This window comes from Cyprinodon tularosa, unplaced genomic scaffold (genome assembly GCF_016077235.1).
Source record: "Cyprinodon tularosa strain WSP-4 unplaced genomic scaffold, ASM1607723v1 ctg14, whole genome shotgun sequence".
Lineage (NCBI taxonomy): Eukaryota > Metazoa > Chordata > Actinopteri > Cyprinodontiformes > Cyprinodontidae > Cyprinodon > Cyprinodon tularosa.
Window position 1 is genome coordinate 1,380,408 of NW_024038220.1, and position 12,563 is coordinate 1,392,970.

Genomic DNA, 12,563 nt, shown 5'->3' on the forward strand with positions numbered 1-12,563 from the left:
GCATCGGATCTCCACTGAGACACGCTGCAAAAAATTGGTATTGATTCGAGAAACGGGGCACAGTTGGGTTTCTTCTGGCTAAGGATCGGCCAGATGGCACAATATATGAAAGGAAAAATGGGCTACATGGCAACACCTTACCAAGCAACAGATGTTGCTCTTATCTATGGGTTGCTGGTGCAGTTAAGGCTTCTGCTGTGCCAATAATGGTGTAAACTTATCTGCCCAAAAACGTATTCATGCAAATATCTGTAGAGTGGTGCTGGTTGGTTGCAACCACACAAAGAGGTCAATAAACAGAAAAGCAGGATATGCAAGTTGTTAATCAAAGCAGTACTGAGGACTTGTCGTCACCAAATACAGTACTTACAGTATGTCCACAATGTAATTAAATATAGATTTAGAGAAATGATTTATCCTGTAGTGACATACAGTAATATATTTTTAAAACAGAGTGAAAAGAATAACAGAAATCCTGAAATTGAGGGTGGACTTTTCTAAAAAAAAATAAAAAATAAAAAATGACATAAAGAGATACATACAGAAAGAGCCAACCTCAGAAAGAGGCAACAATGCTCCTCACAAGTGGGCGGACAATGCTGAACTCTCTGTGCCTGATCAGATGACTAGCATTACAGAGAGGAGACAAGGCCGTAGTCTAACTTGCATCTGAGTGGATAGAAGCCAAGCACACAGGCTCAGTTCAACTCTGAGTTTTAGAGCTTGCATCAGAACATGTGCGTGTGGGATTGCTCAATGTTGCACAAGGCTTAGAGACCAGAGAGAGAAAACCTGAACATCAAACTGAGCAGCAGCAGTATGTTTTTATTTTTACTCCAACGCAGCATAATTAAGAATGCACCATGGGAGAACTGTCTATTACTGCATAATGAATAGCTAAGGTGAAGTTAGAACTCTATATTCTTGTGTCAGAGCAGTGTTACTAGTGGTGATGGTGTCATGTTGGCTGGATATCATAAAAAGCATGCTTGATTTTTAATGCAAATCATGTACATGTCAAACATTAAGTCTGGGTGAGAGAGAGCAGCAAATATAAAATTTAAGATATTTAACATATTTAAATAAAGTAATTACATTTGTTCTAAATAGGGCAGGAATGACATTAATTACATTTGCAATATAATCACAATTTAACAAAATGCTATTTTCAAATCGCAGAGACACTAACTTTTAGTAAGATTCCATCTAGCAAGAATAAAACACTAAATTTCTCCCTCCAGCCCTTTGGTTTGCAAAAACACAAAGTGAGTTTGCTGCCATGCAGAAAGGTTGAGAGAGTTGGAGTTAGCACCCAGATCCATACTTACAAAAGTAAGCACTTTAACAAAAAGGTCAGTCTTACAACACTGGACTCTGGACAAGCAAGCTTTAAATATCATGAAAAAACTAAAATCCTGGAGTGAAACATCTATAAGCTTGGGATTGGTGCAAATGAAATTTATATAAAAATCGCAATTTAAAAATTATCGCAATTTTATTTTTTGAAAAAATTGTTTTAGCCTTGTTCCAAATTTCACGTAGTCCTTATTTGTTTGCTTTTTCTGAAAAACAGAAGAGCAGCACTGATATCTACAGTTGATTAAATAGTTTTATGTAAACAATCATCTTGGGGAATTTTGATGTTAAAAAAGTAAACATAAAGGGTATATGTCATGCAACATCCAATTTTCTGAGCTTTTAATATGTTTTAATGCTAATGCTTTGACAAAACCATGCCAAAAATTTAATTTCACTTAACTGATGCCTCTCTGACTTTCCTGAAAAAATGATTGGCCATCCCCATTTTACATAGAGCTCAAAAGTTCAAAGTAACATAGTTGCTCTTTTAAGCACCTAATCTGCACAGTGACAGCAATGGATTATTTGTAGCTATTGTCAAAGTCTTAAATATTTGTTTTTGGCTGTAAGACAAATATTTGTTTATCCTTCCTAAAGAAGAATCTAATGCCCAGGGGTGGCATGATGCCATCTTGCAGCGGTTTTAGGGCAACATCATGAAAAAGGCGTCACCAGCATAGGCAGAGGAAGTGTCACAGTGAAAGTAAGACTCTCTCTTTTGGGTTGGAAGCACAAAAACCATGTCATTCATGCTACCAGTCTTCTTAATGCCAAAATAAGCCAATATCTAATCATATATATGCCTATAGTTGACTTTCAAAGGCTTAAAAAGGCATAATACAGAACCCTTAAGACAAAAGTAAAAAAAATCTTTTAAATAATGTGGTTTTCCATTTTTCTTTCTCATAATGTTATTGTTTCTTACCATTTTGCTCATTATTGACGTGGGATGGGACAGACTGATACTAACTAGGTAATTAGTCAGGCTATCTGCTCGTGTGACACCTGCAGTCAACTTTTCAACAAAGATTGCAACCGTGCTTGCCAATGGTCCTTCATAATTGGAGTGATTGATGGCATTTCTTTAGTTTCCACACAATAACTGAAGAATATATAAAATCACAATAAGAATTGCATTTGCAATGCATGAAGCATCACAATTGCAAAGGAGAAATAGGAAAATAAGGGTTTACCTTCAATTCTGATTGCAAAAAGTCAATATTATTGCATGTTTTCTAAGTCCTGCACAACCCTGAATCACACAGTGACAGCCTGTTTTTCATGACCACAAATGTTTCCAAACAGCTGACTTTGTCTTTGTTTAAAGAGTAAAGGGTCACCAGCCTCTTTCAGCCTGCTGACTAGCAGAGCACAGCAAACAGGTGGGGGAGGGGGGACATTTTTATTGTAAGCTCCAGCCTTTTTTTCTTGCAAGCATCCCACACAAGGCAAATCAAGACTCATGAATGGGTAGAGAGAAACCTTTGGCAGGTCTGGGGCCATAACTTGGGTACACCTTGATATTGATAACTCCCCATGAACATTTACACCCAAAAGCAATTCCGACTATCAAGCTTGTGATTAGCACTACTATTGTTATCATAGCATAAAAAAAAAAATCAAATTTACTTTTGAAAAATAATGAATTTGAAGCCAAATTTCTAATAATCTCCACATATTCTAATCGCAACAACACTGATCAACACAGTTAAAAATAACACTCGAATTGTTATCATTCATGCACATGATGCATTCAAACACAGCCAGTAGAGATTTCTTTTTTTTTTACCCGTCCAATTGGAGTCAAGTCCTCCTTGTTGCGCAACTCAAAGGACTCTTCCTCCTCTTTCTCCCCATAGTCCCGTCCCAGCAAACTGAAGCCCTGGCTGCAGCACAAAAACCAGCAAACTCCTTGCACAGGCATTCAAATGCGGTTAAGTGTGTCGTTTTCTGCCTTCCAGGTCGGTGGATTTAACGCTTACGCCGCAAGTGGCTCCAGAGGTTGCGTGAGAGAAGAAGACATGCGCTCCCCATAGAGATCCAGCGAGGAAGGTGAGGGGGGGCATAAAGCCTTTTCTCCCCCGCTTGGTTAACAGTATAAAACAAAATAAAAAAGAGAATATTTATAGTCTATATGCTGTAGCTGTCATAGTCCAACAGGGAAGTGATTCAAGGAAACCCTGTCACTTTCCAACTCCTTCCCAGCTGCTTTATTCAAGTCACTGGTCAAACTTTACAAATCCAAAGTGAAAGAAAACGATCAGTATCCTCCAACTCCGCTGCTGCAAGCTTTCCTCAGCATCTTCTACGCACATTTGTAAGATAGTGTGAAGGAGCACCTCTGTTCACCACTGGCTGACTTTAGAGTTTGAACAAATGCGTGCAGCAGCTGGGTCAGGATGGAGTGCAGACATCGGGCCACGCCCATTAATCAGCTCTTGCACGTGATTGGCTGCGCAGAGACACTCCCCATAAAACCCCGCCCATAAACACGCCCATTATGACTAGGAAACTTTTTTTTTTTAAACATTAGAAAAAAAATTTTTTGGGGATAATGTAAAAATCCTACCGTTTCTCTCAGCACACAGAGCTTCTGCTGTTTAAGGGAGTTAATTTTAATTATTATATTCCCTTTATTGGATCTTGTAAAATTCTTTTGGCTCAGCTATAAACAGATTTTGGGGGAACCTTTTTGTCAGGCACTTAATTATATTTTCTCAAACTTTTCACTGACATGTTTTTTTAAAATGTTTTTCACAGATTTAGACATACGGAAGACGTGACTTTTTTCTCAGAATTCTGACTTTAATCTCAGAATTCTGACTTTAATCTCAGAATTTGGATTTTTTTCAGAATTCTGACTTTTTTCTTAGAATTCTGACTTTAATTTCAGAAGTCTGACTTTTTCTAAGAATTCTGGCTTTAATCTCAGAATTCTTACTTTTTTCTCAGAATTCTGACTTAAATCCCAGAATTCTGACTTTAATCTCAATATTTGGATTTTTTTTTTTTTTTTCAGAATTCTGAATTTTTTCTCAGAATTCTGACTTTAATCTCAGAATTTGGATATTTTTTCTCAGAATTCCGACTTTTTCCCATATTAAACTGAAATATAAAGTATAAATCAGCTAACTTTTTTTTTTTTAGTGGCCCTAATCCTCTTCCGTAAAGACATGCCGTTGTGGGATGGTAAACACAGCCGGTGTCCCACTTGATTAATTAGAACTTTGTAATGATATAGGAACATTATTAGAAAAAACGTAAAGGGAGATTTCGCAAATCAATTAGTTGTCCTTTTAAGACTTTTTTTTTAAAGCATTTACCCTTATAGACTGACTTTGTTTTAAAAATAGTTCAAACACATACAAAATGATCTGCCTTAAAAAGGAACTGAAGATAAATTCACTAATAGAAAAATAGATATTTCTTCCTACATACATTATGTAGTGAATGTATTATCTAAAGAGCAGGCTTTTTAAAAGCGTATGTACAATATGAAGATTTTGCAGAACTATTGTAACATAATAGTCTTTTTGTAGCATTGTGTTCATTCTTACACCATTTTTTTTCTCAACTTTATGCATTTGGTAGACACTGAATTAGGTGGAGATGTATTGCTACTTTTTTGACTATCTATAGAGGTTTCATTGGCTGGAACACCATTCGGACAGCTTTGCAGACTGGTGCTGTTTTGATATGTTTCGATATGGATACTACACCCCTTTGATCATCCTGGTCATAGTCATTCTAAAAAAGTGGAAAGAAAACAAAAAAACCCAACAACTGAGCTTATTCAATTAAAAATGTCTGGATTAGCGTTGAATTTCAAGTTTTATAGAGTAGCCCAACAAAGCCTTGTTATGGCTTAGAAAACATGCAAATTGAACCGGAATTAAAAAGGCGTCCTGGATGGGAAGCTAACCATCTTCAAATTTGGAGAACAAAGCCCAGTGTTTCTTTTTTTTTTTTTTTTTACTCTTTTAACTTTTTTAGAATGACTGTGATCTAAATGACTGAGAATCTTCACCAGCATGTCGCAGGACTCAAATTGAAAGTATTAATAAATTCTATAGAAAACGAAAACAACAACAACTATTGACTTTATCTTCCATCTGTGAAATCTAGATTCAAGTTTAAAGGATGCATCTCCTAAATAGTTCACACAGATTCCGCTTCAGGAAGAAGATTAGATTAGATTAAACTTTATTGTCATTACACAGGTACAAGACAACAAAATGCATTTTAGGTCTAACCAGAAGTGCAATAGCAACAAGTGCAGGATAAATAATGGTTCCATAAGTACAGGACATGGGTTTCTACTGAATAAATATAGAGATGAATACCATTATAAACAGAATTTTACTGGTAGATTTGTCCTATGAATTGGTCCTTATATTTAAATATCTCATAATATTCTGGAAATAGCTCTTTAACCACGATAAGTTTACCAGAATTGTTTTAGTGTTCTTCCACTGAGGATACTCCAGCTGTTTTCTATCTGCTAAATCCCTTTCCAGGCCAGAACCTCCCTGTGCTCCCAGTACATCCCAGAACAATACACCAGGGGCCTTGGCTCCCACAAGACCTGGATGAATGAGATGCTTTATTTTAAGAGCTCATTCCATCAGTGTGCAGTTTTAAAGTAGGATTTTAGTTTTCTTTACAAGACCATTGTCTCTCTGCATTCACACCTTCCCCTTTTCCATTCTCTTTCTCTCTCCTGTAGATGACACATGATTCCCGATAAACGAACACGCACACACACCTACACACACTTTTATGTAAGACAACCTGATACACTGGTCTGTGTGAGGCAGTCATTAGTACGGTAGAGACTCTGATGGGGCCTCAGAGTGCAGGTTGGCTGTGAGCCTCCTGCAAAAGGGAGAGGAAGACGTTTATATCTAGAAAAACATAACTGACACAGCAACGCTTTGTGTTTGGATTTTCTTTTTTTAAGAAGCTAGCTGAGTTAATCTGTGCTTTTATACGTCCCCCCCCCACTTTTTTAACATCCTGTCCACTTTTTTTGCAACACAGAGTCTTGATGTCGGCTAACTTGGTTTCCATAAGACATGAATAGTAAAACCAAATGGCTCATGTAACTTTGATCAGAGACAGAGCAGCGTCCTGTTTGAGTTTCTGTCTCCAGGATTGTGTTTCACTGCAGCCCACATCCCAGTTGCATACATGTTGGTTAGAATTTATGTCAGCGGTAAGGGATGTGAAGTCTGGACTGCAAACAAAAAAGAAACAGATGATTATTGAATTGCCTTTGGTGGATGTCTTCCATAAAAATAAAAAAATAATTTTGCAAGCTTTTATTGTGATGACTGATCCTGAGAGGGAAGATTAACTTTCAGCTTTTAGAGTTCTTGCACATTCAATGAAAAAGGTTGAAAAAGCTCCTCTGTTTTTGCCTTCCATCTACTCTTTGCAAATTGGAAGCTTCATCTGACAGTTCAAAATTTGGGATTTAGGAGAGAAAGAGGATTTCCTCCCCATTGTGTTTTAGCATTGAACTTAAACCTCAGCCTGCTGTGGCCACGCCCCCTCTGTCACCAGTCCAGAATGCTTAGGTCCAATCAAAGTTTAGCTTATAGGTCTGCGAACAGAGGAGTGTTATTGGCCCATGTAATGGGATATGGTTGCTGTAAAGCTCTTTAACTACAGCACCACTTAACCTAAGAGCTTCATTGTAAAAATGCCAGCTGTGCAGGAGGATGGTTTGTGGGAGATAAGGCTTTTATAAGGAAACTGGGATAAAATAATTTTTTATTATTACAATTAATAAAAGGCTTTTGCATGTAAAGTGTATTTGAAAGGTATTCCTATTCTTTTTAAAACCATTATATTTTTTCAGGATGGAATCAAGAAACACTATTAGGATTAGGATTTTATTCCTCCCGATATACGTATGTCCATAATTGTGAATAAAAAGGAAGAAGATACATGGTTTACTTAATTTTCTTTCAAAGTTTTGGCATGCATTAGTTTTCAAGTATTCCGCTATCAGATATATACACCCAGCGATTCAATTATTTACTCATTCTTCTTCACGAAACCTATAGATTTGCTTTGATTATATTTTTGCACTGTAATACTGACTCGTTAGCATTATTGTCCTGCTTGTAGTTGAACCTCCAGCGCAGTCAAATGTCAGCCTTGTTCTGTATTTAGCTTATTCATCCATTCAACAACTCTGACTAGCTCCAGTTAGGAAAGTGTTGCCTCAGCGTCATGTTGTGATTATCAAGTTTACCATGAGGATATTGTATTTATGTGCATTTTTGATCAAATATTAAATTTTGGTATCTCTGGACATTGGCTCTTTCTTCCACCTGGGTGCCCCGTCGGACACTTTAAACAAAACTTTTTTATGGCATTTTTTCAAATGCTTGAAAACTGTAAAACAGCTAAATTAATCATAAGATTAAATCACAAACCAAGAGACTCTATCATACAACTGACATCTGAAGGCAGTTGGTTATAATATAATAAAATAGAAGAGAATATAAAGAGAATTGAATAGAAAATCCCTTTATTGTCCAACAATGGGGAAATTCTAGTGTTTACAGCAGCAAGAAGTCATTTATAGAAATAATGGTAACACAAATGTGGACCTTAGAAAAGTGTATAAGAATAACATAATAGTGAAGAGTTAAAAGATAAACAATAAAGTAAAGTGTTTTAACAACATAAAATAGTGCACCTGGAGAATAAATAACCTTTATACAGCTATGGACATTTTTACAGTAATGTATATTTAAAAATAGCAGCAAAATCAGAGATGTGCAAAATGACAGCAGCATGTTTTCTAACTGACTAAGGTAGAAACTGCAAAAATCAGCATGAATTTAACAACCTACTGAGGTTCTTGGAACAGTGGTGGTTATAGAGTCTTAAAGCTGCTGGGAGGAAGGATCTGTGATAACGCTCCCGGGTACAGTCAGGGTGCAGCAGTCTAACTAGGCCTGTAAGAATGAGCAAACTGAATAACAACATGTTTCAAATAAAGATTTCTATATATTTTTTATTGTTTTAGAGTAACGTAATGTGAACTGGTTCTTTTTTCCTTGTGTTGTAAAATATAAAGTCTCAGGCCTTCCTCTGTTGATCTGGAGAATCCTCATGGGTGAGCTGAAGGGTAGGAAGGTGTTGCTTAACTCAGCTTTGGGTACATGTCATGGGGAATAGTGGCTCTCACAGTCATATGAGTGGCAGACTGATTGATAAAGAACAGTTTTAGCCTTAGCTCCTATTGACTTAGCAACATCAGAGGTAACCCTTTGCCCTCCAGACTATAGTGGAATATATCTCATTGTGTCAATACAAAAACTGTCTGCAGAGCTTGTGCAGTGAATGAAATGTACTGCAGCCTTGCCTTTATGAGTTATATCCTATTCTTGAGGCATCTCTATAAGCAGGATCACATTGTGAGAGTTATTATTTACAGTATATTGCTCTGAATTTCAGCTTAGTCTGGTAAAGCTGTACTAAACGAAATTTCGTTTTGTATAAACTCTGTGTATGCAAAATGACAAAAAAAGTTGTCTAAGTCTAAATGCTCACTCAATATCCTTAAGCTGCGGTAGAACTTTCGGAAATGGACTGTTTAACACAAGCATAGAAAACATATCTGACATTTTTAAACTTCAAAAAAGTTTGTTGACAAATAATTTTTCTAAAATAATAATGATCTATTAAGTAGGGTTAGACTCCAGTTGAAAGTTCTGAACCTCAGTTTTCGCTCTCCTGGAAACGGGGAAGCAAACATTCCTTTGCACAGAATGAAAATAGGAGGACCAGTGCCAGATCCCTCATTATCTCTAACTGTCATCAAACGCAAAGTGAGGAGCAGTTTTCAAACCAGAATCAGGCAGACGGAAAGATAAGATTTATAAAGAGGCCCAGTCAGCCAGGGCTGATAAACAGCCAGTGGAGCTGAGACTACAGCTCTCAGAATAGACACAACAATCGACTGTGCAAATAAATAGCTGAGATATGCCCTCATATTGTCTGTTATTTTTACATCAAAGCCAAAGAACAAGAAATGTTCCCTTGTTGCCAGTTTTTTAAACACCTTCAAAGAAATCTATTTAGATACCACAATAGTATAACATTTTACACTATCAGGGCTTTTCAAATGATTAACTTACAGTCAGCACTGTTTCTGGCTCTGATACTGTAGCTTAAACTCTGAAAGTCAGAGCGAGGGGCAAGATAGCATATTGACAGTTAGAGGCCGGGCAGCGAGCCAGACTCCTTCAGCTATTTTTAGGCTGCTGACTGTGTAAAAGTACACTGAATACAAAATTGATGACATATTGCCAAAATGTGAACCTGTGGTGGATTAGCTGTTACTGTGTTTGCTTTAGCTTCTCACACATAAGCATACATGGGAGACGTGAGTATATATATGCAACCAGTGTAAAGAATGCAAACCTGATTGCAATGAAAGTGACTTGTGGTCACAAAGCAGATATCCTGGAAGTATTTATTGTACCAGGGTATATATTTTATAAGATGGGGGAAAACAAAAAAAATCCCATCTTCACATGTGGCTTGCTTTTGTATCCTGTGTCAAAATTTCAGCCTGGAGAGCATCTCTCACCTATAAAAACCAGTATAATCATTGGGCTAATTAAATATAGAAAAGTAGCCTGCTCTTTTAATTCTGTCAGTTTAGAGAACAACTGAGCCAACTTGTGTTCCTGTGTGCTAATATTTGTTTTTAATAACAAAAAGCAACCTTACGAGCTCCTCCTACCACCCACACTTTAGAAATACATTTTCTGTTCACATCCTTTCAAATAAGGAATCAAAGAATGGAAAAGTAGAGTTAAAATGCAACATAGACTAACTTCTGTGGACCAATTTTTAGGTTTAGGATCTTTTGCCGCACTTTAGTTTGTGTCGCTACAAGTGGAATTCGAATGCATTTCTCCAAACAGAGAAATTATTTGCTTACAGCTCCATGCTCCGCACCCTATTGGCTCATTTCTAAAGCTCTGTTAAACTGAGATCATTTCAGGGTATTTACTCAGTGAGGGGAAAATCCAGGATAAACAAATAATTGTTTCAGCTATATCACTGCTTCCCTAATGTTGCCGTTTCAGCTAAATACTGAGTATGTAAACTTTTTTTTTTTTACTTTGTTTCACTTAATCAGTTGATCAGACATTTATATGGAAATGAATAATTCAAATTCCATCAGTTCCTGTTTCCTTAGAACAGGATATACAGTGACACAGCTCGGTTTCTTTCAGCTAATCCTGTCAATATGTACAGTAAGAAAGGGAAGAAAGAGTAGATATCCATACTTCACTGTGAGACAACTATACAAGTTTTACATCATGGGGTCACTAAGCCTCCCCAGTAATTATAATAGTATCTACAGTGCAAGCCAACTAGGTATAGTCATCTGGGAGGCATACCAATATACCAACATGTAAATCTTTATAGTTGGCTGAGTTAAAGTCTAAATACTTTAACTAAATTCTTTAACTTAAAAAATGAAGTCTATGCTAAAATGTATTTATTCAGCAATAGAAATCTTAAACGGGTAATGTATTAAACAAAGGATGAATGCATGAAAATTATTCTACCTGCTATTAAGTATGGTGGGTTATCAGTTATGCTGTGGGCCAGTTTTTCTTTTAAAGGCCTAGTGAACCTTGTGTTTGGTTATCATGAAGTCTTTGAAATTCTAGGACATTTGAAGTGGGCTCCACCATAGAGCTGAAAGTGGGTTATCACTGGATATCAGTCCCCAGACCTTATTTCAATACAAGTAAGTGACTTTTAAAAACACATGCAAAAGTACAGGGGTTCCTTTTGTTTGTTTCTTTGAAGTGTGAGATTATACTATTACTAAAGCCACCAACAAAAACAGAAGAAATAAAAACTGAACTCTTGGTTTTCACACCTTTCAGAAATATATATTACCCTAAAGAAAAAGGGGCAGAATACATCAATTATACTTGATAAAATATATAACATATTTTTAGATAATTGTTTTTTCTGCTGACGACACTTTTCAGTGGTTCATTGTTGTTTTATAGTTTAAGATTATAAGTGTAATTTTCAAAATGTCTCTATACATCTTGATGTTTCTTTGCTATTGCACTTTCAGTTCTTTTAAGGCTCTATTATGTTAAATCAAATACATGCCCTAATAGAGTAAGTTTGCTATCGACGTTTTAAAAAAATTCAATTTCCAGCCCAAACTATATGTGTGTGTGTGGGAGCGAGGGAGAGATTGTGTGTATCGCCCTGTGTGTCTCATGTTTCCTTTAGGGGTTGATCCAGGCTGTTGCTAGGTGCTGTGACCTCCTAGAGCAACATTAAGAGAGGGTGAACCGCGCGAGAAGGAGTCAGGCTGTATTTTATTTCTGCACCTCCCCCCTTTCTCCAAACACACACTGTACACCACAAACTTCCCCTGAGCCTGGCCTGTGACTGGGCTTGTTCACTAATGGTTCATCACCAGGAACAATACTGACTGGTCGCAGCTAATGAGCTCCCATTCTCCCCTTTTTACTGATGAAATCAGAAGTGGCTCTGATTCTAATAGATAATGTATATATTTCCTACTCTCTGATAGCAAAAGTTTCAGATTTAAACAATTCATACATTAGATAACCTCAGCAGAATAATATCTCCCCTCCATTAGCAGCACATCAAATGCCCCAACCCCCTCCCCACCTGCAGTCTGCAAGTAGAGAGGGGCCAAGCTTTCAGGGGACACACTGTTCCTTTAACCAATTGCTACTTTACTGGAGCTCAACCAAAAAGAGTCAGGGGTGATATTGTTTGCATGACTCAAAGAGTTTTGTGCAAAACGAAGCACAGTAATTGCAAAAAAAATTTTTTTAAATATAAGGCAACAAACTCACAGAACTAAAAACTGATATTAAGACCTTCCTCTTTATCCAACTAGACCAACAGCATACTTTGTGAGTTGACAGAAACCTTTTTTTTGTCACATCGTCCCCCCAGCTGCAACTGTCACTGGCTGGATTCAGCAGCTCGCTTCAAACAAAGCTATAGGCAGGATAACAAAAGAGAGAAGACAGAGAGCAAACAACCTCTAAGGCAGACTAAACTGTGGCTTGTTTGCTGCCTGAAGAAAGCATATTCTAGTGGTGTGTATGTGTGTGGCTATAGATTTAAACAGCCATGTACTGGTACATAAAAGAGAA

The 12,563-nt window shown here is 37.0% G+C and overlaps 1 protein-coding gene across 1 annotated transcript in view; it reads right to left on the minus strand.

Moving 5' to 3' along the window:
- plekhh3 (pleckstrin homology, MyTH4 and FERM domain containing H3) overlaps positions 1-3,734 on the minus strand; it is a 43,046-nt gene extending 39,312 nt beyond the window's left edge. Inside the window, exon 1 of the mRNA XM_038278277.1 lies at positions 3,149-3,734. Coding sequence (XP_038134205.1) covers positions 3,149-3,283 — 135 coding nt within the window. The 5' untranslated portion in view covers positions 3,284-3,734. The remainder of the gene's footprint in view (positions 1-3,148) is intronic.
- Between the last annotated feature and the right edge of the window lie 8,829 nt (positions 3,735-12,563).